General features: G+C 45.6%; 4 protein-coding genes across 5 annotated transcripts; 1 reads left to right on the forward strand and 3 right to left on the reverse strand.

Annotated features, from left to right (window-relative positions):
- Positions 1-2,621: 2,621 nt before the first annotated feature.
- Positions 2,622-21,079, forward strand: LOC6725171 (paired box protein Pax-6). The gene is made up of 3 exons (XM_039296773.2): positions 2,622-3,471; positions 14,309-15,084; positions 19,082-21,079. Exons 1-3 carry the CDS (start codon positions 2,931-2,933, stop codon positions 20,270-20,272), a joined length of 2,508 nt encoding a protein of 835 aa, XP_039152707.1. The 5' UTR covers positions 2,622-2,930; the 3' UTR covers positions 20,273-21,079.
- A 437-nt stretch (positions 21,080-21,516) lies between these two features.
- LOC27208047 lies at positions 21,517-22,665 on the reverse strand. Of its 2 annotated transcripts, none has more exons than XM_039297294.2 (2): positions 22,435-22,665; positions 21,517-22,381 (listed from the first exon to the last, which is right to left on the reverse strand). In XM_039297294.2, the coding sequence occupies exons 1-2, from the start codon at positions 22,583-22,585 to the stop codon at positions 21,645-21,647; spliced, it is 888 nt and encodes a 295-aa protein (XP_039153228.1). In that variant the 5' UTR covers positions 22,586-22,665; the 3' UTR covers positions 21,517-21,644. The 2 variants fall into 2 exon arrangements, with proteins under 2 accessions (XP_039153228.1, XP_039153229.1); XM_039297295.2 differs by having other exon boundaries at positions 21,521-22,381; positions 22,441-22,657.
- Positions 22,666-22,853: 188 nt separating this feature from the next.
- Positions 22,854-24,605, reverse strand: LOC6739989 (circumsporozoite protein). The gene is made up of 2 exons (XM_039297924.2): positions 24,079-24,605; positions 22,854-23,884 (listed from the first exon to the last, which is right to left on the reverse strand). Exons 1-2 carry the CDS (start codon positions 24,294-24,296, stop codon positions 22,948-22,950), a joined length of 1,155 nt encoding a protein of 384 aa, XP_039153858.1. The 5' UTR covers positions 24,297-24,605; the 3' UTR covers positions 22,854-22,947.
- A 762-nt stretch (positions 24,606-25,367) lies between these two features.
- On the reverse strand, positions 25,368-27,771 carry LOC6725174 (N-chimaerin). The gene is made up of 5 exons (XM_016172966.3): positions 27,361-27,771; positions 26,654-27,276; positions 26,110-26,587; positions 25,923-26,028; positions 25,368-25,860 (listed from the first exon to the last, which is right to left on the reverse strand). The coding sequence occupies exons 1-5, from the start codon at positions 27,470-27,472 to the stop codon at positions 25,695-25,697; spliced, it is 1,485 nt and encodes a 494-aa protein (XP_016038191.1). The 5' UTR covers positions 27,473-27,771; the 3' UTR covers positions 25,368-25,694.

Genomic DNA, 27,771 nt, shown 5'->3' on the forward strand with positions numbered 1-27,771 from the left:
CAAAACAAAACCCAAAAGCGATGCAATCGTTGGCAGATGTTCCTTTCACCTCCTCGCCCAATTAGTTGGGCCATTTCGAGGCTTTTAGCCTAATGAGTAGCGTGTCTGGGGTGTCGGAGTTTGGTTGCTGTCGTTGATGTCTCAAGATCGCCGGATCAAAGGATCAATCAACAACTAATAATCGATGTGAGTTTCCCATTTGCATTCAACAATAAGTAAAAAAAAAGCAGGGACTCAAGCAACTGCTGCGCCCACACCAACCGCATATAGGAATATATTCATATATATATGAAAACGACTTATTCCAAATGCATCTCGAGTGGCCGTCGAACATCAAACAAAAAAGGCGGCGCTGAAAAAACGTGAAATAAAGAGCCGCATACAAAGGCTTTTAGCCCATGAAGTGGACGTTCTGCATATGGAATCTGAAATATATATAAATATATATACATATATCCACAGAATAGTCGCCAGGCCCGCCTCCATTTGTATTCGTGATTTATGCGCCGTCTCTTTGAGGCTCAAGTGCAGATTACATTATAAATATGAAATAATGCTCGGGTCCTCGAGGACAATGCGAAACGGAAACTCCTTTTATCGAACTTCTGTGTCCTGACCACTTCTGTTTCACTGGCAAGTCATGTGAGGATGGCTGCGAACCAATTACGTGGGGATTGGGCCGCAAACAAAATTTCATCCCAAAGGATTCAATTGTTTGCGCATCAGGATTACGTTTACGCGTGTAAACTAATAAAATGGTGTTTAAAGTGTTTCATTTGAAAGAAAGTCACTTGTATTTTATATGACAAAACATATTTGTGTTTTATTTCCTTTAATTACGCACTTTGCATCGTTCAATTGGATTTGTTTCATGTGCTTTTTTTTATTTACAATGCCACTTGAGACGGCAAATGCAAAGATTAAAGCGAAAAATGTCATTCAGATGCTATCAAAATTGTCAGTTTTAATGGGTTTTTATTAATGGCGATGGTAAATGGTTGGGTTGATGAAGGACTCATTTTACATTGGTTTGGGGCCTTACAAATGTAAAGTGAATTTAAAATGGTAATAGTCAATAGTCAAATAATCCGATATAGATTTTTACAACTTTTGGCTATAAATATTGAAATATTATATGTAATATAAGAGTATGCATGTGAAGTAATCACTTAATATTTAATTACCAATTACATTTCAAGCTCAAACAACTAAAACACCCACTCTAAGTCATATCCCACACATTTTTCACTGTGTAGTTTTAGTTACTGAGTGCTAATTACTTAAAATATCCGGCTGACAGGACCAAAAAACCAGCGAAAAAGTGGGCTGGGCGATCGGGTGGCTTTGTGGGCTGACTAATTGCTAACCAAGCAGTTAATTGAAATGGCATATTGATTATGCAATTGTTATGCAATGCGACTAATTAATGTTTGCAAGTGCAATCTGGCGCGAGAGTGGTGGGCAGAGGAGAGGGGAAAGAGAGTAGGCGGCTGCCGCAGCTAATCGATAAGAGAGAGACGGGTATGCCCCGAAGAAAAGAGACGGGGCGAGCGAAGCTTAATTAACATGACCAACTTTGGCCTGAACAATGCTCGTAATTTGGGGAAAAACGTGGAAAGCGGAAGCGGAAAAGCGCAGGGGACTTAAAACTTCCAGGAAAAACTTTACATTCAGAGAGAACATCGAGTGGGAGAGCGAGAGCGGGAAAAGCGGGAAAAGTTTAAGAGAACAAAGAACCTTTTTGGAGAGATTCCAATTCGATTTCCAGGCGCCAACCGAATTCTTATCGTGTTACATGAATATAGGAAATAGTTTTTAATTCAATCAAATTTGATCAAATAAAGATAATTAAAGAATGGAAAATGAGATCATTTTATTCTATTTATTCCATAATGCTATAGAAAAGAATTAATCTTAAAAGAAAGTAAAACTTGTTATTAGTTTCAGAGCTTTACTAACATTTTTTTAGGCCCCATAATTTTGGCGGGAATTATTTGGAAGAACATTTTCAAGTGTGTCAGTAGTGATCATCCCATATAATTGCTTTTTGTTTACTTGCGGCAATACTTCTAATCTTTGCCTTGAATCGTGTTTATTTATGAACTAAACAAAAAACAAGAAAATCGTAGAAAATGATAATTCCAATTGCACTCGCACTCGCTCACACTCACACAGATGTAGAAAAAGATACATATATATGCATATAAATATATAGATAAGGACATATAGCATCATTGGCGTCGCAAAACAAACTGAAATCGAAGAGCCGAAAAAGTCCGTGTGAAATGAAATCCCGTGTAATTAACACGCACACCAGCAGCGCTCACACGCACAGTGTGTACAGTGTACGTGTGCAGGACTTCCAGGCGAGAATGAGAGCGCGCCATTCGAATTGCCAGGGCGTGAGCGAGAGGGGTGGACAATATCCCCTCTGCATTGGAAGTTCGTTGGCGCGCGAGCGAGACGACTGCAGCGCCGGCGCTCGTGCCATCCCGTTTACGCTCGCAAAGATGGCGCTGCAAGTTGTTTGTGCCCGACCGCCTGTGTGTGTGGGAGCGGGCAGCGACGCCGGCAGCACAGTCGACGCCGGCAGCGGCGTTCAAAGCGACGCTTTTGCTGGCGTGCAATTCGCTTTTCAATTTCAGTTCGTTTTCGAACGCCGCACCGAACGCTCCAGCGCTCAAAAACACACAATTAGATAAAAACAATAAAAGCAAATCCACAATTGCAACCCACACAAGTGCGTGAGTGAACTTTTTTTCCTGTGTAAACGTGTACGTGTGCGTGTGCTTGCCGCAGCTGCCATGAGAGTGTGCAATAAATAGAAACTTGGGAACTCCAATCGTTTTCTCGAAAACAAACTGCAAACTGACAACCCGAAGGGTATCGCATACAGTGTACCACCAATAATCGAAGTACCGTCGGCAAAAATGCAGGCCACCAAGATGCGTACGCCGTTTGCCATTCAGGAGATCCTGGGACTGGGCGCCTATCAGCAGCAGGCCGCTGCCAGTGCCACGCCCTCCGAGGCGCCGCCCTCGCCGGCCGCCACGCCGCCGCCCACAGCGAATACGCCCGCAAATGGCTCGCTATCCGCCGGACAGCAGCAACAGCAGCAGCAGCAGCAACAGCAACAACAGCAACAGCTGCAGCAGCAACAGCAGCAGGCGATTGATAGCCTCCGCGAATCCAGATCCATATCGCCCGATGTCTCCAGACTCTCGGCCGCTGCAGCGGCGGCGGCAGCGGCTGCCGCCCACTGCCAATTGCCCGTCTTCAATCCGGCCAACTTCTATGCCGCCGCCGGCTATGCCGCTGCAGCGGATCCGGGCAACGCGGCAGCCGCCCATCACCACCACATGACCACCTTGGCGGCGGCCGCCTATCTCCGGGGATTCCTGCCGCCCGGATTCAGCACGCCCCACGAGTTCCGGGGCCACTTCCAGCAGCACTTCGGCGCTCAGTTTGCAGGTGAGTGGCGTTCACCCGATTGACTGGCCAATTACTATCGCTAGCATATCATTCACTTCAATGGGCGCAATGTATGGAAATTAGTGGCAAACGTAGACTTATTCAATAGATATTTTCCAAGAGGATTAGTCGTAGGCAAGAGTACTGATCAGCTCTATATGTTTCTATATGTTTCACTTAGTTCGACTTCATGTTCAATGGGTTTTCAGTAGGGCATCCCTAGACCACATTCGCCTGAATTCCCTTTGCTGCAAGCGATTATCTAGCACTTTGCCACTCAGTTACTTCAAATTCATATTCAAATTCAAACTCAAATGGGGAACAGCGGCCAAGTTAGGCGGCTAATTAGGGGGAGTGCGGGGCAAGGAGCTGTTTATGCGGCGTGGAACACTCTGTTGCATCTGCTGTACGGGTGCAGCCAAGTGGCAACCGCATCTGTCTCCTGCATACCGAACTCGGAACTCCACACTCCTTGCCCCGAATCTCTCGTCCTGCGTCCTTTTGCCCACCCGTAGGCGCAACTAATAAGCTCAAAGGGGTTGGCAATCGAGTTGCGTCCTCATCGGAGTTAAAACAATGAAGCGACACGATTAAGCACAGGACAAAGAAGGAGTACGCTGGCCGAAGGGAGGTGGTGGGGGTCCGAGCTTATTAATAACACTTGTGCACTCGAAAAAAAATGTAACAGCAATGGAATATTGAGCGCAGAAGTTTGAAGATCAAGCTATTTTCTTTCTTAACCGCTGATTAAATCTGAAATCTTCACGATTCTTTCGTGTTAAATAGAATTCAAATCTATTTACTTAGAATTTAATCGAAACTAAGAAATATTATTTGTGGAGCATATAACGATAGATCTAACAACCCTATGATTTTTGTAACAAACAAACTAATGGTTTCTCCCAGTGTACGCCAAAGAATGAGGGAGCTGTAGACAGGGGGGCGTGGCAGGAGCGCTTTGTGAGCAGCAGCCGTCCTGTCAGCAAAGTGTGAAATCTCACACACACTTCACTCGAGCCACGATTTCGGTGCCTCTGTGTGTGTGTGTGGGTTTGTGTGTGAGTGTGTGTGTATCGCTAATTAAGCGCATAATTTTCAGTGAAATTAGCAAACTCCAGTTGGCACGAGCATTCATTAAAATGCGATAGCCAGTGGAGCTTCATTGAAGGAGAATTCGGTAATGGAAACTTGATAGATTCTTCAACGAATTTTGGTTATAATATTGGGTTAATCTAATACGTACAGTTAGACAAGTATATATTTTGGCAAATTATATATCTTTTACATGACATGCGATAGTATAATATTCTGATTATTGATATTATTGTAACTTTACCATTCTCACACATTTCGTACCATCTTATGCGCTCAGTTTCCCAACCCAACAGCCACGCCCCCGCACAATTTTCACCTGAATTGCCCATCTTCTTTCCGCACACTTTCCACACACACACCAACATCAGCACCCACACACACATACCCACACACACATCGCAAACGCAATTGTATCCGAGAGTTACACGCACTTAATTTGTTAAATTTTCACACTTTACATCTGTTTATTTGTCATTCCGCTGCCTTTGTGTGGTTCCTCGGTTCGGTTTCTTCGTTTGTCATTCAGACATTCAGTCATTCCGTCATTGTCATTCCGTCATTGTTGACCTTTCCGGGAGCTGCTGGCAGCCACTTTAAAGTGGTCTTTATCCGGGCTCTACTTCTAGTTCTACCTTTGCACTGAGCGAAAAGTCTGCATCATATATTAAGTTACATTTTACTAGACAAATTTCTAGATGGATAAATTAACTTAATTACTAGTTTGCAAGCCTGCAGAATTGTGCTATTTTTATTGTTTGCAAGTGAAACAATTTAATATTATAATCGTAGTTCACCTTTAGTTCATGACCAATTCAATTCAATAAAAAGCCATTTTATGCGCCGCAAGTCAAAGTCCTCGATGTGCGCGAGTACAAGTACATCGTTTTCTTCGCCTGCATCCTGGCACATCCTTTGCGACTTGTTCTCGTTAGTCATGCCCATCGTGGTCTATTTGCCGAAGGTCCGTTCGCACTTTGTTTGCACAACAGCAGAAGTTGAGACCCCGAGGCTCCTTTCCTTGCCTGGCGAGCGGTAAAAAAGGCAACAAACGCCGTGTCCTTTCCCGGCCACTGGATACTAGCTGGATCCTGGATGCAGGATCCGCAGGACACGAGGCGTTAGTTTCGGAGGCAAATTGTGTACAAAATAAATCGACTCGAGTGGTTAACCGCAGCTGTAACATTGGAAAAATGGAGGAGTGAGTGTGTGTGGCGGTGTGCAGCATCCTTTCAATTTTCCACTCCTCTCCTGGTTTTCTTTTCTTTACTTTTTTTTTTATTATTTTCTTCTTTTTTTTTTGTTGTTGTTGTCTGGCAAAATTGCTACTTGCACGTTGTTAGCCTTAATTTGAGTGGCCATTGAGGAGCTCTCTTTTCACCTTGGCTTTCTGGTTCTAATAAATATTTACCCGAGAGATCCTTGGCGTATGTTGTGTCCTTTTGTTCGCGTAGCTGGCGAACTATCCTTCCTTCCCTTTTCTTTCGTTGATATTTGCCTTGTGTTTGTCTTGTACCATCTTGTACGTCTTGTATCTTTATTTTTCCTCACACATTTGGCTGAGTCGTCTGGCGAGCCATTTGGCTGTCAGCGCCCCTTTTTCTCGCCCATTGTTGTCTTGCCACCTTAGTCATGGGCAATTTTTCCCTGGATTTTGTCTTAATGACAAATAATTGCAGATAAATTGGTTCGCCTAATTGTGTTTCCCTCAGGAAAAAAAAAAACAATTTTACAGCGGATGAACGACTTTGGGAAAGTGTTTTGACACAGTTTCCATTGATTGAATGATTAAGAAATTAACTTGAGTAATTTAATGATTGCACGAGCTTAAGAATCATATTTGATTTACTTTACTCAAAGTATTACTCAAGTAAGTCCAAACTAGAAATATATATTGCACACAGAAGGTCCTTTGTCGCGCGTGTCCTTGCCGACTGAAAACTAATCGCACCAATTTTGAAAGCCAAAAAAAATAATTACCACAAAAGAAAGGGAATAAAGAACCCAAAACCCACCGGAAAATAAAACCTCAAAAAATAGCAGCACGATAAGAATCTTCGCTGTTCAAAAACATAATTTTCGAGGGGTACGATGATGTGTCTCAGATATTTTTGCGATATTATTGTGCCCAGCAAGGACGCACTTCCGAGACAAATCCTTGCACATTTCCTGCCCCTGCCGCAAAGGAAATACGATAGTTTTTCGCACCCAATGAGGAGAGGAAAACTGCGGGAAAAATTCTATAAAAATTTTACACAAATTGCTATATCAAGTGTTAATTATGTGACAATGAGTAGGTCGAAAAAAAAAGAAAACTATGGGGAAAGGAAAGGAAACCGAGAATGGTAACAAGAACAAGAACAAGAACGAAAAGAGCAGCTATTATTTTTCTAATAATTTTTTAATTAGAAAACTTCAAGTTTGGGTTTCAACGAAACGAAACGAAAACAAATATGGTTGGATGATACGCGTGGTTTTCAAAATTTAGGGATAGATTGGGAATGGTGCGGGGACAGGTTTTTCCCAAAATGCTATTTCCAGCGAAGTGCAACCGAAATGCAAGTGGCCCCGCTGGATAAACAGATAAACAGAGGGCCACAGCCAAAGCCGGAGCCAGAAATTGATGACAACAAGTGGCAGGCATTGAAAGGAGCTCGGTCCGTCCAAAAATTTTAACCAGCTGCATGATCAGCCAAATGCAACCTGGACCACAACCACTCCACTTCAGGCTGCAGTTGCACTCGTAGTCGCAGTCGTCGTCATTTTCCTAGGAAGCACTCGAGAGCGGCGTGTAAACAACTTGCACAGACACCATCGCACATACAACTGCAGCTACAGCCAGATATACCGATGCAGATACAGATACAGATACAGCTATAGATTTTCCAGCCTTTTGGGTCTCAGGGTCCGAGATGGAGCCGAAGATTGGAGTCCGCCAACTACCAACTTCCAGCCACAAACTATATAAACCTACAAGGCTAGTCAGCGCATCAGTTAAGTGGCTTTGTTCGCCAGTTTAAGCCCAATCCAATCCAGTCCCAGTCGCAGTCGCAGTCCCAATCCCAGCACCAATACCAATCCCCCCGAGCTCGAGCATTTTCTGCATGATTTTGCAGTTAAGCCCCCAGAGGGCAAACAGCATTCAGCATTTGGGGCCAAGTGGCATTTGGGAAAATTGCATGGACAGCAGGCGAACATGATGGACAATTTTTAGCCAGTCAGTGCTGGAGATGCATTTGCCGAAATCAAAAATCCGGTGGAAAGGAGTAGGGCAATAAGGATGAGAATGGGAAAGCTTATTCATTAGAAATCGGAGCCATGGGAAAGTTATCGAAGAATACTGCAAGAATCTAAGAAATAAGTAGGCACACTTAGGAAACGAGTAGTTCAATCATATCATTGAACTTTACTTTCAAAGGAAAATGAAATATAAAATACATATATATTGTTAATTGCAAACAATTAATCGAGTGAATAGAAAGATTAGCTTAGTAGCTATGATAATTGGCCATTAGTAACACCTATTTTTGCGCTTTACAACATCCTCTAGTCGTCGAATTTCCATTTTATTTGCCATCATCATTCGCAATTACCTCGACAAATTTTGGCACTTTAATTGCCGTTAATCGTTAATGCCCAAAAGTAAAGGACTCGAGTCCTTGCCACTCATTGCGGCATTTTCACAGCGTTGCGTGTACGCAAATTGAATATTAAACGTGTTAATCCATTTTATGGCCTCGCTGAGAACCCAAAAGTTGGCATAGCTCGCTAAGGGTCTTATTTTATTTGCCGATCTTAACACACAAGCACCCATTTGATGCGGTGGGGTTGGGGGTGTTGTTTCGCCTTTAAAAGGCGTTTGACTTTTTATTAATTTCCCTGTTGACAGCAATTTGCAACGCTACACGAATTTGTTACCACCGAATAACACACACAAGCACACACACACACACACACACACACACACACATGCACATATGTAAAGGGGGTGGTCCTGAAGTTTTCGGTTGTTATATGTGTTTGTAACGAAACGGCCGGAAAAACTTCCGCATGTGTTGATGGGTTAATAAATATTTGAGCACACACAAACAGGCATTTTAACACCCTGCTGTGTGAGTGCATATGTGTGTGTGTGTTTTTATATTTACCGCTATTTCCGCACAGCATTTACAGTGTTGTAAAACGTTGCCAGCCGAAATGGACAGACCACAAAAGGGTTGTTGGTCGTCCTCCGGCTGTTTGGCTTGCCGGTTTTCGAGTTAGTTGCCCATTTAAATGGAACAACGTTCCGACCGACCATTTGCGAGAGGTGGCCCAAATTGAGGGCCGGAAAGTGCTCAATTCCAAACTGTGCCCTGCCCGTTTTATGGCCAAATGAATTTTACAAAAGTGAAACATACAATTTCGCTTGGTTCGCTTCTGATTCGAATCATGTTTTTCTTGTTTGCTTTTTTGTTAGGTAAAATGGTTGATACAAAAATTGTACGTATTATTCGACTGCAGAGAATATACTTTAGATTGGTTTAGATTGACCTGGGATTATTAAATGTATTATTGTCAAGTTGGGATATATGTATCTTCGAATAACCCACTTTAAAACCGTTAGCATGAACTTTAACCACAGCTTTACGACCATTTTCCCCTCTCGATTTGCCCACACTTCCAACTCGATATGCGCTATTGCTGGCTGAATTTCATTAGCTAATAGCCACCTATTCGAGCCACGCCCACTTTGCCAACTACAGAAGCCAACCGAACGCGAAATAATGTCTAATTATAAGGTGAAAATGGGTGGCTTTTGGGGAAAACTGTTTGTGCGCAGCAGCGGCAGAGGTAAACGTCGGAGAAAAGCTGAGAAAAGCTCCTGACTCACTCAAGTGTCGGGCGTATAAATAAATTAAAAGCGGAAGAATGCAAAGCGAGACGAGAGCTGCAGCAGCAGCAGCAGCAGCAGCAGCAGAAGCGATTTTCAAGGGGCCTGCGAAAAGGAAAAGGAAAATCGCACTAACTACCCAATTATTTCATTCAGGCTTCACTGCTCCGCTGCCGAATGGATGGAAAAACAGAAACGGAAAGCTTTCAAACAAACAGAGGAAATACAAAAAAGCGGTAGGAGAAAAGACCAGGGAAAACACGGCTAAACAACAACAAGGAAAAAAGGCAGAAAATCAGCTTGAAAATCGAAATACAATACACAGCAACAATGCGTCAAGTGGTTGGGTGTTTGGGGGGGTGGCGTTGGAAAATCCGACGGCGGGGGTTTTCAAGGCGAGTAAGCAAATTTAAGCACAGCTCGGAAAATCAATGGCTGCAAATCTGCAAATAAAAAAAAAAAGCGAACGAAATTGGAAAATAAGCGTAACACAAAACCAAGAGCGGGAAAAGCCCGCGGCCCCACAACACCCCACTTTTCCACACCTTCCCAGCGCTTTTTTTTTTCCTTCAATTGTCATTGTCTGATTGTTGCTTTTCCCTTGGCGTTTTTCTTGCCATTGCTTTTTGTTTGAGTTTCAACGGGGAAATGGGTTCCTGCGCAGCCGAAGGATTCTAAAATCCGAAGTACATTCTAATTAATTGATCAATGGTTATGCTAAGTAAATACAAAAATAAAAAAAATATTAAAAAAAATAAAATAAAATACTTAGTAAACAACTTTTGGTATCTATAGCTAATAACACTTTTTTTCACATACTCCATACTGCATTTTCTTTGCAAATAGTTTCCATTCTATTATTTAAACTTAAAGCGGAAGTTCCCTCTATCCCCGTTCCTCTCGCTCTATCTCTCTCTCTCTCTCTCTCACACACACACACACACACTGCTCCGCCATCTTGGAAAAACAACGCCTTTTCGTATTTATTACAACAGCTAGGGCAATAGGAATGGCAACAAAGCGAAATGCGAGCGCAAATCGAGTTAACGAGCTAACTGCGGGACGTCCAGCCACCCACACGGCGAAGTCCTCCAAAATAAAACCTCGGAAAAACCCCCCACTGTAAAAAAAAAGCACCCGAAAATGTTCGCTTTTCCCCCGCGGCGACAAACAACCACCCAGCCGAAAAAGTGGGAGACATGCCGAAAAGGCAACCCCAAAACAAAAAGCAAGTCTCTCGTTGTGTAACAACTAACAAGTTGGGTGGAAGGCGGGCAGCCAGCACAGCCACCCAGACATCTCAACACCCCACCACCCCACCACCCAACCACCCAGCCACCCACTTGCCTTGCCATTTTTCTTTTACCACTTTGCTTCTTCAACTTATTTACGTCTCCATTACAAATAATTGCGCGTCATATTGGCTCAGCTATACTTAGCCCTCGTCTTTCGCCCCAGACGAGAAAAGCCAACCCCCACGAAAAACGCCCGGAAAAACGGCCCACCCACCACCACCAGCACCACCACCCAATGGGGCAATGTTGCCTTGGCGCAAATAAATACGTTTTTCTTATTGGGGTCCCAAAAAAAAAAAAAAAAAAAAAACAAGCGGAGGAAGAAGGAAAACGTTGGAGTGAAAAGGAAAATCCCCCATTTTTCGCCTAGACAACCGCCGCCTTGTAAAAAGTGTGTAAGTAGTAAATACGCTTGAGTATTATTAACGTAAATGCAAAATTGCCAATTTCGAGTGTATTTCCTGTCAACAGAAATTTTCCTCTTCTTTCCCTCTCGCCCTCTCATTCTACGGCGAAAATAAAATTAAAAGCGAAAAAATAAAATGTCGGAGAGGAGGGAAAGTATAAATCGTTTCCCTGGCTTTTCTGCATTTACTTCTTATGGCGGCTGGTGGCACCCATGTGGCCCATCCACTAAATCGTTCAGCTACTACGCAATGATGCACTGAAAAAAACACTAACACGAAACACAAAAACACTAATAAAAAAGTGAAAGAGAAAATGCGTAAGCACATGGGTAAATATTCAGTTTCGGTTTGGTATCCATTCCTGCTGCCTGGCTGCTTTTATCTTCAAATAAGTCTCAAGTATCACCGATTTCTGCCAGTGTAATCGCGTTAGAAAACGACCCAAGACAGGCATAGATCCACTTCAGTCCACTCCACTCCACGCCACTTTTGCTCCTGATGCCAAACGGTGGTTGGTGGGCTTTTATTAATATGTCTGGCAATTTCAATTTGACTTTATTGGTAATTTTACATTTCGTTTGTGGAGAATGGCAGGGGGTCCGTCCTTTGGAGGATCTGCTACTTGGACGGCTGCCATTTATCAGGAGCAGTTCCCGGGTAGTCCATAAATCCCACTCGCCCGATGGGATAGGTTGTTCGCAAACTACACAAGGAGCTCGAGTTTTCCGGCCACAAATTAAAGCAATAAATATGCACAATACTGCCAAGTGGAAAACTAAGAGAACGTTTAAGGGCAAACTTGCTGGCACTTGCAGCACTAAGCACTTAAAAAATCCACCTTTCAAACACTAGATTTTCCAGTTAACCGTTAACTTTCAACGAAATCCAACCAGCAGTCGAACTAAGCGACGAAACCAATTAGATAACCCAATAAATTGGCATATTATCGTGACCGCTTCGCTGGGCAGTTAATGAAATTCATGGAATGCCGCACAGAACAAAAGCCATTCGATCAAAATATTGCTTAATTGAACAATTAATCGCGGCACAAAGGATCCCGAAAGCAACCAGGACCAAGGGGCAGGACACAAAGGAGATGCTCGTATAGATTTCACTTCGTCCCCCTTCCACCAGCCACAAAAACCGGGAAAAGAACTACGAGTACATATCAAATTAATTTAGGCGGAAAACGAGCCAGGAAAACCCCGCAAAAATGGGAATGAACATGAACATGAAAATTAAAACGAAAATGGGATAAGGAAAATGGCAAAAGGAAAAGTTCGACGGTGGGGAGAGGGGGGGACGAGGGGCACAAAATATCGCATGACAGAAAACAGAAAATCAAGCAACTCATGCCCCGATTGACTTACCCGAGTAGCAAATTAAATTAGTTGACGAACCGAGCAGAACTCAACGGAATACAAGTGAGCTGGACCAGACCAGGCTGTACACTGAGCGAAAGTAGGGCCACATTCAGGGGGCAATTAGCACTATATTTAATTGAAATACAAATGTGCCGAAGTTACATACAATTTGTTGCTTGCCAACAACTAAGCAATTTCAGTTGATTAACTCCAACTATTTTCTCTCAGTGTCGGCGACATCGATAGCTGGCCAAAGTGGCTGACCACTCAGCGCCCCCTCCTATTTATATACACATACATTCATACACATATATATATATATATATTTATATATGTATCATTATTATGGCTATTTATAAGTGTGCGAGTGCTTTTAAAGCACTTTTGTGCGAGGGTCTGACTTTGGCTTCGATCTGAACACACACATACACTGTATGTATATGTAGCATAGTGTATATATGCATATGTATGGGTAGGGGATGTGGTGGAGGGTTGGTCAGCTGTCGTTCGCTGACCAGCTAATTGCTAATTGATGTGTGTCTAATTGTGCCGCCAAAGTAGCCAGGCAATAAAAGCGCCGCTCGAGGTCTGGGTTCATACATACATATATGTATATATATATATATTTATATATATATATAATTATAGAGCAGCGAGCAACGGTATGCGTTGGGTGGCAGAATCAGTTCCAAATTGGTTCTAGTAAGCGATTAATCATTTCAATTGATTATGCAGGTAATATGGTACATACTTAGGTTTGCATTTGTATAGTGAAGTGAAAGGACCCATTAGTCCTTATTAAGCCATCTATGAAAGAGTGTAAGCCCATCAATAGATTGGTCAAAATTAAGTGGCCGGAAGCGCAGGAAAGAATAGATAGGCCATTCGTGTGCGACGACCTCATCATCATCAGCAGCAGCATTGTCATTATGAAGTATTATCCTTTTGAATCGGCTCCCTCTGGTAATCACAATAGAACGCCCTGTGCAACACGCCTAAGCCGATTCGCGTTTAATTTGAGACCGAGAAAAGGGCTAAACCACTTAACACCCTAACACCCTAATTGTCAAAACAAAGACGGCACACGAAACTGAGGCCCCAGGACCTCGTCCCTCGTCCTTCGTCCCTCGTCCTTTCGTCCCTTTCCGCCAATTTCGGTTTTCCGCCTTCCCCCGTCATCCGTCATCCTCAAGGAGCCAGGAGCAGCCAAGCCAAAGAAAATATTTACCATCCAAAGGGTGTGTGTTGCTATTTTGTCGATTTTCTAGGAAGGTGCAAACACAAACACATTTAACCCTTCGCTGACATTTGAATAAAAATCCAGGCAACTTGTCAAAATCTACGCGACACAATCATCGAGCTGAATGGGCATGGAGCATGGATTTTCCAGCTGCCGCTTTATCGTGTGCGAAAAATCGACTTCTCGAATATCTGCTCGCCATTGTCTGCCATTTAAGGGAAATAGGATTTGCCACAGGGATTGGGTTTTGCTTTCGGTCTTGCTATTTGGCCAGGATTTTTGCCTGAATTCAGAATCGGAATAGGAATCGGAATCGGGGGCTACATCGTACATCTTTCAACGTACGACATGTGTTCAGCAAGCGCCAGGAATTCGCATTGGCAAATGGAAAAGGGTTGAGGTCTTCCCGGAAAAATGATTACAGAGACATAGGGAAAATATAATCGCAAGCTTTTCTCCACTTGAAAACATGCTTGAGGATAACTAATATCTAGTCTGCTAGTTCCTACTTACATATAATATAAATAAATAGATCACTTACCCCTTATATTCCTTTTTTCCCGCAGAACAAGCTGCCGCTCGTGGCCAGGAGTACGCCAGCAGTTTGGCCAACGCCAGTGGAGATGAGCAGTCGCCCAGCAAGAATAGCAGTTCATCGGGCAACGGCGGATCCGGTGGATCGGGATCAGGATCTGGTGGCGGCAACCCGACCTCCAATGGCCTCGGCCACCTGGGCTCGCCAACGGCCAGCAATGGTGGATCCGGCGGTGGAGCCGGAGTGGGCGGATCGGGCGGTGGATCGGGCACGTCGGGCAGCAGCTCCTCGACATCTGGAAACGCCGGTAACGGCGGCAGCTCCGGCAGTCGCTCCTCGCCCGCTGGTCCGCATCACTCGGCCGCACTGGCTGCCCATCAGCATGCAGCGGCTGCTGCGGCCGCCGCTCATCATCATGCCGCTGCTGCTGCTGCCGCCCATCATGCCCACCACGCCCACGCCCAGGCGCACGCTCATGCCCACGCCCATGTCCACGCCCATGCCGCTCACGCCGCCCATGCCGCCCACGCCCATGCCCATCATGCCGAGGCGTTTCTGGGTGCAGCGGGCGGAGCTGGTGGCAATCCCAATAGCCTGCTGGCCGCACATGGTGGCGATGTCCTTGTAGGTCCTGGCGGCACGGGTCCCGGCGGCAAGAAGAAGAACAAGCGGCGCCACGGACGCACGATCTTCACCAGCAGCCAGCTGGAGGAGCTGGAGAAGGCCTTCAAGGAGGCACACTACCCGGACGTGAGTGCGCGCGAGCTGCTGTCCATGAAAACTGGTCTCGCCGAGGATCGCATTCAGGTGAGCAGTCCTCCACATTGACATATCCGCAATGAAATCAGGTAGATCAGTTTGCGGCGAACACTGATTGACATACGGAGTAGCAGGAGGGGATTCACCATTTTTGCACCGCATCCTGGGTGATTGGGGAATTGCGATTGGGATTGGGGGCAGTGAGGTTGTCACGTAGCACTGCCGACTGAGGATGCGCGGGCTTTCAGCTGCCATTTTACGGCCATTTTTTATGGGCTCTTTTTTATAGCTGTTCCGCAAAGATTGCAATCAAAGGCGGCTTCGATTCGCGGGGGGAGGGGTGGTCGGCCTGTTTTGGCTGCGGATCGTGGGGGAAATTTACGAATGGGGAGTGCGAATGGCACTTGGCAAGTGTTGCCACACGTAATGAGGCCTCGCTGATTACGTAATTACGAGTGCACACAATTGCAATTGCAACGTACAAGTAGCGAAACAAAAACGGAAACGGAATGAAGTAAGAAAACGTGGCGGCCGGCACTCGCCGACACTCAAAAAAAAGCACACAAAAAAAAAGAACACAAAAAACGCACAAAAATTCGATACAAGAGCGTGATACACGACGAGGTGCGAGCTTCAAAATTGCAAATTACACTGATTCGATAATGCAAACTGAGGGACAAGTGAAGCAGAAAGAGCAAAGAAGTTCAAATTAGAGCCGGAGAGAGTGTCATTACACGATAAGAGTGCTTGAGCAAAGAGAAAGAGCGCCAAAGAAACAGTTAGAAAAGATATCGCATCTTGGCACACGTGAACGCTCTCATTAGCGGTAAACAGTTAAGCAGTCTACGAAATCGTCGATTAAAGTGCGCATTGAGGAATGAAAAATAGAGAGAGATTACTGTTAACTTAGAATAAAGTACAAACACGCAAGATCGGGAACTTAAATGGCATTCTTGTTTTTGGGGACTGCGCGCTAATAAATCAACCCCACTTGTCCGTTACTCCATTAACCACTTGACAAGCCGCAAGATGGCGCCACATCAAATGCACTGTGTGTGTGTTTGTGGGTGTGAGTGCATTTCGCTTTTTGCATTTGTGTGCGAAAATCAAATTAACAAGCACAATTGGCTGAAAGGCAACAAAAAAAACAAGCAAAAAGCGAAACAACAACAACAGCGACACAACAACAACAGCGACACAAGCCGACAGTCGGGCAGAATGAAGAAGAAGAAGAAGAGCTGCAGTAAATATAAAACCGAAGCACTCACACACATGCAAATACACTTCAATTAAGTGCAAATATGGCGCACAGCTGGAAGAAGAGAGTGAAGGAGGAGGAGTGGCAGAGGAGGTGATGGGGAGGAGGCGAGGAGGAGAGGCAATCATTAGCAGCACTATAAGAATGGGTGGAGAAAGGGGCGGGCGAAAGAGGAAGTGTGCTGAGAAGGAGAAACGGCAGCCATGCAAATTCGGAAAAAAGAACCCAACTTCTCTCCTCCCCTCACGCTCAATCTCACTCTCTCTCTCTCTCACTCTCGCTTCCTCTGCGCGTTTTTTGCCTGCCGCTTTTAATTGCATTCCATTTTGCGTGCATTTCGCGTATTATGTGTGTGTTTTTTTCCGCAGTTCTTCCCCTTTTTCGGTTTTGCATAAATTTGCCCCTCGAACCGAAGCAAAAGAAACATGGCCAAACATGTTTTTCAGTCCATCTCTCCATCACTGTCTCCTTCTCTTTCTCTGCAAGCGCGTGCTCTCCCACTCGCACTTATTGGCTGTTAGGCAGCGGCTTTTTGGCTCTTGCGAGTTGCCAAAAACATTGCCATTGCCAAAAGTTAACGAGCAGGCGACAAAAGTGTCAGATGAGCAGCTTGTAAAACCACTTTTGTGCTTTAATTTCCAAAAGTGCTTAATTAGTATTGCTTACAGATTACAGAGTTGTTAATAAGGTAATATTAGTACGTTAATAACCAAAATTGGTGGGCATTTGGAAACTTTTGTCACCTGTTGAAGGTGCGACAAGGACGAAGCTAGGAGCTGCATTGTCTGCCAATTTTCCAATTTCTTTGCCGCCCCTCCGTTTGCCGCTTACTTCGCCCCTTCTCACTTGCTAATTTCCACACACACACACACACATATGGAAACATAGAAAAGGGAAAACAAAGAGCAGGCCAGTTGAGAAAAAAACAAAAACAATCTCGATTTAAAACAATGCATATTGCGCTAAATGGAAAGAAGAAAACAAGCACTTGCACTTCACCGCATGCTCGAATTTTTCAAAATTGCCACTAAAAATGCCACTTTCAATACGCGATTTTCGAAAGACAAAAGAAACTGCACTTGCACTTCAAAGACGCAAAAAAAAGAGCAAAAAGAGTTTCATATTTTTCAATTCCTCAAGGGTTCTTCGGCAAAAAAAATATCAAAAGAAACTGGGATTTCGAAACTTTTGAATTGAACAAGGCGGAAAACCATTAAACAAATTGATTTGCAATTGCTCGATAAGATTTCAAAGTGGAAAATGGTATTTTTAAAAAAAGATACTTCCATTTCGAATGCAAAATGCATAAAGGCGTGTGAGCCAAATGCATTTCTAAGTCATTTTGCAGAAATGCAAATTAATTGCACACATAAAGTCGCAGCTGCTTTTAACACCTATTAAAGTGCACATTTTTTACTGCCATAAAACGTAACAGCGAGCTCTCACTAACAATTGCAAATTGCAAATTGCGAATTACGAGTTGCACCATCCATATTTAGTTTTTTTTTTTTTTTGTAATTTTGCATAATTTCGTTGCTCCTTGCATTAATTACACACTTCTGCCTTTCTTTTCTGCCGCGCTTTTAATGAGCTGTTAATATCAGCGCACAAAAAACGAAATTAAAAATGATTATGCATAATTATGTAATTAACATTTAAACAAAAGAGGTTATGGCTGTGCAGCAAAGGCATTCAACAAATTGCTATTTGTGTGTCCCCCTTTATTTGCCAACTTTTTCGTTGTGCATTCGAGTTTGAATAGACTTTTTCGAAAAGTTAGCCAAACATTTTTAACTTTAATACCTATTTTTATTTGAATTTATTTTTCATTATCTAAATCTGACCATAAATTAAAATGGGTGAGGTGCGCTTTGTTTGCTTATTCCTAAAGCTAGTTTTAATGGCATAAGCGATTGAGCTGTTTTTTAGGCACTTTTTAAAAGGCCATTCATCATGGCATTAGCCACACCGATTGCGTTTCAGCCAGTCCGCCCAGAAGGGCCGCAACCCCCGACTTTATGAACAGATACATGCGTACGCGGCTTCAGATACAAAAATTTGGATTCAGACACAGATACAGATACAAATGCGGGAGGGGGTGTTAAGTGTTGTCAACTCAAGCAGATTTAATTTGCCATGTTTTCGCTTTGCTTTTTTCAAGTGCAACAATAAACAAGGCGAACAAATGTAAATGCAAATGTTGACATCACACCGACTCGCATAAAATAGGAACATGAATAAAAAAAAAATATATAATAAAAAAAAAGAAAATGTGAGTTTCTCGAATGCAGGACGAGGCCGCGTGGCCAAATGGTGGGGGAGTTTACAGCGATTCGTTCCTTGGTCCTTCGTCCTTGGTCCTTGGAGAATTGCGGCACATGTCGCTGCAGCAGCAACCCTGGGAAAACTTGAACTTTTCACAACAGCAGATTAAGTTGTCCCTCGGGGAAAAAGCGGGCCAAACGGCCGCAAACTTGGCGAAAATTGAAAATTGACCGTTTAATGTCGTCGGCTGGCAGCATTTCTCGTTAATGTTTAATGTTGTTACTAATAAGTACTTGAACAAGTGTTGTTGTTGTTTGCTAGAGAGGGGGTGGGAAAAGGGGAAGACGCCCTGATAAATTAATTAGTTTTTCCCATACCAGATTTTCACATTGTTCGTCGATAATTTCTTCATTAAATCTGCAGATTGAGTTGGAATCTTAGTTCTGATTATATAATAAGCTAGTTGCGTATGGACTACAGTTGACACCCACTAATTGGCGCTTCCTTTGTCCCATTCCGCAGGTGTGGTACCAGAACCGCCGGGCCAAGTGGCGCAAGACGGAGAAGTGCTGGGGCCACAGCACCAAGATGGCCGAGTACGGACTGTACGGAGCGATGGTGCGGCACTCGCTGCCGCTGCCGGAGACCATCATCAAGTCGGCCAAGGAGGACGAGTCGGTGGCGCCGTGGCTGCTGGGCATGCACAAGAAGTCGCTGGAGGCCGCCGAGCTGCTCAAGAGCGACGAGAGTGACCGGGAGACGCCCACCTCGGACGATACGAACACCAGCTACTCGGCGGGCAGCACCCACAACTCACCGATCTCCAGTTTCTCGATCTCGCGTCTCCTCTTCGACGCCCCACCGCCGGCGGCGGGTTCCGCTGGTGGCAAGGGACACCATCACCACCATCATCACCACAAGGGCCACCACCACGCCCACGTTCATGCCCAGGCGCAGGCGCACGCCCACATGCTGCTGCACCACCAGCAGCAGCAGCAGCAACAGCAGCAGCAACAGCACCACCATCACTTGCACGCCGCAGAGAGCTCCTTGCAGCAGCAGCAAGTGGCAGGATCCGGCTCGGGTTCGGGATCCGGTTCCGGGTCGGGAGCGAGTTCGGGATCTGCTGGGCCACCGGCACACCATCCGTACAACCAGCAGCAGCACCTGCACCACCTGCAGCAACTGCAGCAGCAGCAGCAACAGCAACAGGCGCAGCAGCAGCAGCAGCATCACCACCACCAGCACCACCATTCGGTGCACCACATGCACCACCACAATGCTGCGGCCGGCTACGCCGAGGCAGCGGTGGCTGCTGCAGCGGCCGCAGCAGCTGTAGCTGCAGCAGCAAACGCACGGAATGCAGCGGCGGCAGCAGCCGTGGCCGCAGCCTCTGCGTCTGCCTCCGCATCCGTGACCATTGCGGAGTCGGAGGCGGAGGAGGAGCAGGACGACATCGAGGACATGGAGCTGGACAAGGACTGCGAGGTGGAGGAGGACGTGGAGCCCGTGGATAACGACACCAATACCAACAACGAGCACGACAACGACAACGAGGGCGATGCGGATGCGGATGTGGAGGCGGATGTGGATGCGGATGCGGATGCCGATCCCGAGATAGACATCTGCGACGACCACGACGAGGAGATGCGTCTGCAGGAGCAGCTCCTGCTGAAAGTGAAGCAGGAGCAGGCGCACCTGGGACCCAGATGAAACATGTACATCGATGTGTTGTTCTAAGGACAACGATAAACCTACAGGATTCGAAACACACATCCGGCTAAATGCAATGAACCATTTGTAAGCGCAAGCGGGCGAAATTTCGCGGCCCACGATGGAAGTCGTATAAATTAATAGCATTACACTCATGTCATAACATTAAACAAAAAAAAAGAAGAAAGGAAAATGATAATGATAATGATAATGCAACACAAAAAAACCTAATCTTAAAGCAAAGAAAACATTTTTTTTCATACACCTAAGGAGCACTCGTAATTATTAATCTATAAACAATAACGAATATTCTCTCATTTTTTTTAGTGTAAATATTAACTTATTACCAATACGTATGAATGAAAAGCAGAAAAACACAAGACATTAGCGCGTAAAATGAGATGCAACGATTTGCGAAATTTTTAAAATATGCTAAATGTGATTTAATTTAGTTGTCCATTCGAAACAAGGCTTTTTATACTTTAAGACCTTTTTTTTGCGAATTAAATTTAGTGACTTTTTTTTGTATCCTATGTCTTACGTCCTGTAAAAATGTACATACCAAATCCAAATTCAATCAATCCAATATATCTCACGATCGAAAAAAAAAAACCAGTCCACTGCCTCTGCTATGATTTTCGTCTAATTTTTTTGACTTCAGGTTCGAACTTTTCGAGAAAAGAACAAAGATACATAGGTAACTGCAAATTGTGTAATTACTTAGAGAAGAAAAAACAAATGAAATCCACATACGATACACACACTTATATATATGAAAGTTAGATGAAATAAAATGGATGATATATAAAATATAAACGGTGTTTCGTTTTATTTTCGAGAAAATGTTTCTTTATCAGCGGGTTCAGATTATTAACGGCAGAAAAATATATCACAAATTAAATAAAATTTAAAAAAAAAATATTGTTTCTCATGTCAAATTAATTTAACGTGTTACTTGTTTTTACATGATGTCAAGTATTTGGAACACGTAAGCGAATTACATAGCTGTAACATGATGTAATGTCAAGTCATGTAGTTTAAAATGTAATTTAATAATACGTAAGTAAAATCCTCCATGTATTGTACGTTGTAAGGTAAGCACTTCAAACGTATTCTACAGGTACAATACACATACACTTTACATTTGACTTACATTGCAGTAGAAAACATGATAGTAAAGCAGTGCAATGCCGATAAAGCAGATTTGCAAAGGGCTGTATCGTAACATAGAGGGCATTCTAAAAATAGAACAGCCAGTGCTGCCACACTGCCGCCCGAAAAGAGTGCGGTTTTATTTAATGTAATTTCGATTTAAGATTTCACAGTGAATTTATAAAACGATGGCGAATTCCATGCAAGGGCACTGGCGCCACTACTCGTTCATGATGAACTGCAGGAAGCGGCAGTAGTTGATGCCCCGCTCGCACCGCGTGTCCTCCATTCCCTGGATGAGCAGCTGCAGCTCCACGCCGGTGAACTGCTCCCCGTCGCGATTGAGCAGCTCGAGCAGGCGCTGCGGCTCGATGTAGCCGGAGCGCGCGGGATCCGCCCGCCGGATGGCGTCGATGAACTCGTCCCGCTTGTCCATGTCCATGTCGATGGCATTGCGTCCGACGGCCTGCAGGTAGAGCTGCGCCTGCTGAAGCCGCTCCTCTGTCAGCGGATCCGTGGCGAACAGCCGGTTGACCAGGTGCTCGTAGTGCACATTGCCGTCAACGTCCGCGGCGCGGTGGAGCACGCCGTAGGCCTCCGTCTCGTCCAGCCGGTTGCCCATGGTGGTCAGCAGGCGGCGCAGCTGGCTGTAGGGCAACATGCCGGTGCCCTCGGGATCGCGGCTGCGCAGCACGCGCAGCACATTCGCGACGGTGGATCCCTTGGCCACCTCCGCCACCTCCTGCTCCGCCAGCTGGCAGTACAGCGTGAGCACCAGCTCGAAGGTGGCGCGCTGTGCGATCTTCTTCATCCCCATCCCCATCGCCTCGCGCCGACGCACATGCTCATCCAGTCGCTGCTGCAGCACGTCGTCACTGGGATTCAGGCCCATGGTGCGCAGGCAGTCCGCCACATCCGTCATCCGTATGCCGACGCCAAGATCCAAGCATGTGTGGGCTTAACGGCGGCACACATTAGGTGGACATGGATGCTAGAGCCGTATCACTTACACTTACCCGCCAGATCTGCTCCGCCGGCCACCTGGTCACATTCATCGACCACGAACAGATCGAAGATGTTGCGCAGCTTGGGAATCTCGGGCAGCATTTTCATCAGCTCCGATTGCTTGGAGAAGAATCCGATTCTGGGGCGATTCTCCATTCTGGATAATAAGAATTTCAGTTCCGAGCGACCCACACGCTTGTGACATCGGGAGAACGTGAAAGTCAAGGATTGCTATGCTATGATGACTACGCAGTTTTGGGAGGCACATGAAGGAAAGGAAAAATGTACATATATGTGCATATTTATGTACTTGTTTACATCTAGTATTAAATACTAAATTTAATATATTTAATATATTTAATATATTTATATTTTATATTTATTAATATATTTATTTTATATTTTCATAAAATAAATTTTAAAATTACTAAATGCCTTGCATATTTATTTAATTAAATCAATAGGAATGTACATTAATGATATATATTTGGCACATTTGGCCTGGCGCTCTAAGCGCCCTAATCCTTGGTCGGTGTGGGCTGGTCCACGTCAATGATATCCTCCTCTGGAACGGGCTGGGCGTGGACGTATCGAACATTAGCCTCCATAGCACCAACCACGAAGATACGATTATCGTCGGCCTCGAGGAGCACGGCGTCATTGGGACGGTGGTACACCCCGTCATCGCCGGCTAAGATGACGAGCTCGCCATCGGCAACGCTGATCTCGCGCATGGGCGCCATCTGTTGCTCATCGGTGACCAGGTCGCAAGTGGCGTACACCTCGTGCGAGCCATCCTGCTGTTGCACGAATGACAAGGTCTCCGTATAGATTTGTGCATCCATCTGATTACGTAAGGCAGCAGCGGAGGTGCAAGGACGTTCATCATCATCACCAGTAGCAGTAGCAGCACCAGCTCCGGCAACTGCAGCAACATCTCCACCAATAGCAGCACCAGCTCCGGCAACTGCAGCTACATCTCCGCCAGTAGCGGCAACATCAATTGGAGCATCATCTCCGCCAGAAGCGGCAACATCAATTGGAGCACCATCTCCACCAGTGGCAGCAACAGCAATTGGAGCATCATCTCCGCCAGTGGCGGCAACAGCAATTGGAGCACCATCTCCACCAGTGGCATAAACAGCAATTGGAGCACCATCTGCATCAAAGGCAGCAACAGCAATTGGAGCACCATCTCCATCAGTGGCAGCAACAGCAATTGGAGCACCATCTCCGCCAGTAGCGGCACCATCAACTGGAGCACCATCTCCGCCAGTAGCAGCACCATCATCGGAAACTGCAGCCAAATCTTGACCATTAGCAGCAGCAGCATCTGGAACTCCAGCAACATCTCCGCCAGTAGCAGTGCCATCTTGGTCCTCGTCCATGGCGGTGACATGGGCATCAGCATTAGCGTCGTCCTCTTCTTCCGAATTATTCGGATTCTCGGAGTTTCTACGTGGTTCGGGGGAAAAAAAAAAAAAATGTCAAGTCATGCCAATACGAATAAATGTCAACTTGTGTATGTGTGCATGTGTGTATGCCGTGCATGTGTATGTGTGCAAGTTATGTGCGCAAGTGTGCATGTGTGTGTCAAAAAAAAAAAAAAAAAAAATTTCAAGGTTAGGAGCTAAAATGGCCGCACTCACGTGTTCTTGGTCATGGTCCTGGATGTCACTGGAGTCAGAAGGTTATTCAAGCTGCCAGTCATCTCGTTGAAGTGGGGCTTCTGCTCCTTGATCTCCTTCATCTTCTTCTCAATCTTGTCGGTCTTCTTGCCCTGCGGCTTCAAAATTCCGTTCTTCTTCTTGTTGTTGTTGTTCTGGTCATTCTCCCGGTCATCGTTACGTTCCGAATCGTTTGCCATTTTCTTCGCTTTGATCAAACCGAAATAAAAACCGAAAACGAATTCAATTCACGACAACTTTGTGCGTCCGCAACGAATTGGCACCACAATGCAACTTTTCTTTTTGTCACAAAAAAAAATCAAATCGGAAAAAATATTCCGAATGATATTTAGGAGCACAATCAGTAAAGTCGAATTGGCAGCCAAATGCAACTTTTCTCACAAAAAAACGCACGAAAATCAGAAAAAGTTATTCGGAAAAATATTCTTTTTTTTTTTTATTCAGGAGCACAATTAGTAAAGTCGACCGGTCTCTGCGAACTCGAAACGAAAGTGATTCTGGCTAGTGCCTTTCGCTTACAAGAAAACTCGGTTCCTCCAATCGTTAGGAAAATGGGCTACAGCGAATTACACGCCTGCCCCGTTTAAAAAATAACGGGCGAACGGTAAAAATAACGAGCGAGCGACTAAGTTGGCCGAGTTAGTACACATATGCATATGTGTGTATATGAATTTGTATTTGTATATGTATAATAAATGTCCTTCTTTATTGTGACGCATATTTATATCCAAAAATCGCTAAATTCAAATCTTCTACTGGTTGATTTGATTGCTTGCATATAAAAAAACCATCGAATTTGATCCTAGGCTAAGTTTTTTGGTTGGAATCGCAATGCGCACGTGCGCAGCATTGTGGTGGTGTATGTGGGGCACCGAGTGGTGGTGCACCGAGAGGTGGTGCTGGTGGTGGTGATGCTGCTGCTGTAACTAAGTTCGCCGAGTTAGTACACATATGCATATGTATGTATATGAATTTGAATGTATAATAAATATCCTTCTTTATTGTGACGCATATTTATATCCAAAAATCGCTAAATTCGTAAATTCTACTGGTTGATTTGATTGCTTGCATATTAATGTTTGTATAAAAACCATCGATTTAGATCCTAGGCTAAGTTTTTTGGTTGGAATCGCCATGCGCACGTGCGCAGCATTGTGGTGGTGTATGTGGTGCACCGAGTGGTGGTGCTGGTGGTGGTGATGCTGCTGCTGCTGAACTAAGTTCGCCGAGTTAGTACACATGTATATGTATATATTTGAATTTGTATTTGTATATGTATAATAAATATCCTTTATTGTGACGCATATTTAATTGGCGCAAAAATATATCGAAAAATCGCTAAATTTTTCTACTGGTTGATTTGTTTGTTTGCATATAAATGTTTGTATAAAAACCATCGAATTTGATCTTAGGCTAAGTTTTTTGGTTGGAATCGCCATGCGCAGGTGCGCACGTGCCAAAGTTAAGGATTCGCTTCGAAAGAGACACGGACCGACGTGCTTCGCTTGGCCGTGCTCCTCTAATTGGAGATAAAGTTATTGGCTTGGCATGGGCAGCATGGTATGGGTAGCTCGTGCTCAGGATGTGGCGAATATAGTCTTGCAGTGGGTGATGAGCGAGGAGAGCATGAAGATCTCCTCCGTCAGGTTGGTCATGTGCTGGGGCGTGGCAATCAGGGTCGGCGCAAACACGGTGGCCAGGTTGTGCTCGTTCATCTTGTTCACGGCGTAGTGGGAGGCCACCCTGTGGGCAGAAGGTTTTAGTTTGCTTAAGATCACATTGACCATGCTGGCAGCCACACTCACCGTTTCAGATGCTCTAGCATGTACTGCAGACAGCTGTGGTGGGCGGGCGGCAGGCGACGCACTGCCTCCGCCATAAGCTGGCGCTGCTCCGTCTGCTTGCCGGTGCCTGCAACAGATAAAAATAAATAGATGGATGAGAATGGCATGGAATGAGGTGCAGCATAGCCAGGGTATGGTCATAACTCACGTCCTGCTGCCATGAAGCTGGGATACGCCTGGAATGTGATGAGCGGCACGGGCAGCAGGCGCAGGTAGAGCTTCAGGGTGCCGGCGATCACATTCACATTGCCGTACGCCGTCTCCGACATGTCCGTCTTCTCGCCCTCGCGATCCAGGGCGAGCTTGAGTGCCTCGATCTCATCGGCGAAGCCGGAGACCCGGTAGATACCCTCCTGCAGCATGCCCCGGGCCTCCACCTCCTCCACGCAGCGGCGCACCACGAAGGGTATCTGGTGGTGGGGCTCCAGCTGCACCATGGTGGTCAGATCCGTGCCAAATACGCCGCGTATGCGCTTCAGGTCCGGCACACACTTGGGCGGCACCAGTTCGGAGCACTTGCTGTGCGCCACAAAGCCGCACGCCTCACACTTGACACCCTGGGCGGTGAATCCCCACAAGAAGTTGGCGCAGAACTCGCACCAGTTAAGCCCCTTAAACGTGTGCACCTGTTTGGATCAGAATCTTCCATTAGATGCTTTGATATAGTTGGCTTCTTAACCCTGAACACACACCTTGAAGTGATGCGGCTTCTCGTAGACCAGCGGCATGGGATCCACGGCAGGAGGCGGTGGCTCCTCCTGCTTCTGCTCCTTCTCCTCGGCTGGCGATTCCTTGGATTCCTTGGCGGCGGCCTTGCCCAGCTCATTGGACAGAGCCCTAAGTTTCCGGCCATTTAAGGTCATGTAGGGGCTTTGCTGGTAGCAGTTCTTGGTTTGCTGGTTAATCTGCTGGATGATGGGACTGGCGTGGAGCTGCATGTGGAAGTTGATCAGCCCGTCGGCGACCATGTCGTGCACCGTGTCGAAGCGCTTGTCCTGGCCGCGCAGATAGTGTCCCACGCCGGGCTTATAGAGCAGCTTGTAGTGCTTGGGTCGCTTGTTGAAGCGCAGGCTCAGCGTGTAGTAGCCATCGGATTGGGGGCTCCGGCGGACAAAGTAGCTGCCGTCGCGGGCATTGGCCAGCAGCTGCTCCGCCTCCAGGTGGCCCATCAGGCCATGGTACTCGGAGCCGTATAGCCTGCCCGCCAAGTTGTTGGCCTCCACGGCCTCAGCCGTGCTTTTCGCCGGCGGAAGGGGCAGTGTTCGCTGGCAGCGCAGTGGACATGGAGCCGGTGCCTCCAGCTGCAGTTTGTACACTATACGGGGGCGGGTAAATGGGTAAGGGGATGGTTAGTCATATCATAAGCTTGTGGGTGGCAATGAGGTGCTCCTCCACTCACATTCCGGCTTCCAAACCTTCTGAACCGGAGAACTGGGCTCGGGGGCACCGCCTACACCGCCGGATCCGCCGATACTCGCATTTCCGGCGCCCGCCTCCGTGTTCCGGGGCATCCTCCCTCGGATTAGCAGGCCACTTGGTCAATAGCCACTAAGTAGGCGGCGAATAATTAAGGAATGCAGCCAATTAATTAAAGTATACAAAACAATTTTGTCCGAGCGAGCAGGGCTGCCAGACTGGCGAAAATAAGCGCGGTATTTAAGTCGAGAGAATACTAAATTTAAATAAGTTTAACTTTAGATAAACAATCGTCTGTAGTAAGCTTATTTAATTTATTAGGAGCTTAACTACATAATATTGTTTTGTAATAAATGTGCTTTGCAGTGGTGATCACTTAATAATCAGTTTAAAA

Source organism: Drosophila simulans, chromosome X (assembly GCF_016746395.2).
Source record: "Drosophila simulans strain w501 chromosome X, Prin_Dsim_3.1, whole genome shotgun sequence".
NCBI classification, from domain to species: Eukaryota; Metazoa; Arthropoda; class Insecta; order Diptera; family Drosophilidae; genus Drosophila; species Drosophila simulans.

Bases quoted from the DNA above. Each gene is read 5' to 3' on its own strand.
- LOC6739989 (XM_039297924.2), bottom strand. From the start codon at position 24,296: ATGGCAAACGATTCGGAACGTAACGATGACCGGGAGAATGACCAGAAC. The intron at 23,885-24,078 runs GTGAGTGCGGCC...CGAACCACGTAG, and splicing joins AGGACCATGACCAAGAACAC to AAACTCCGAGAATCCGAATA.
- LOC6725171 (XM_039296773.2), top strand. From the start codon at position 2,931: ATGCAGGCCACCAAGATGCGTACGCCGTTTGCCATTCAGGAGATCCTG. The intron at 3,472-14,308 runs GTGAGTGGCGTT...TTTTTCCCGCAG, and splicing joins CTTCGGCGCTCAGTTTGCAG to AACAAGCTGCCGCTCGTGGC. The intron at 15,085-19,081 runs GTGAGCAGTCCT...CCCATTCCGCAG, and splicing joins TCGCCGAGGATCGCATTCAG to GTGTGGTACCAGAACCGCCG.
- LOC27208047 (XM_039297294.2), bottom strand. From the start codon at position 22,585: ATGGAGAATCGCCCCAGAATCGGATTCTTCTCCAAGCAATCGGAGCTG. The intron at 22,382-22,434 runs GTAAGTGATACG...GCCGCCGTTAAG, and splicing joins AGCAGATCTGGCGGGTAAGT to CCCACACATGCTTGGATCTT.
- LOC6725174 (XM_016172966.3), bottom strand. From the start codon at position 27,472: ATGCCCCGGAACACGGAGGCGGGCGCCGGAAATGCGAGTATCGGCGGA. The intron at 26,588-26,653 runs GTGTGTGTTCAG...TGATCCAAACAG, and splicing joins AGAAGCCGCATCACTTCAAG to GTGCACACGTTTAAGGGGCT. The intron at 26,029-26,109 runs GTGAGTTATGAC...TATCTGTTGCAG, and splicing joins CAGCTTCATGGCAGCAGGAC to GCACCGGCAAGCAGACGGAG.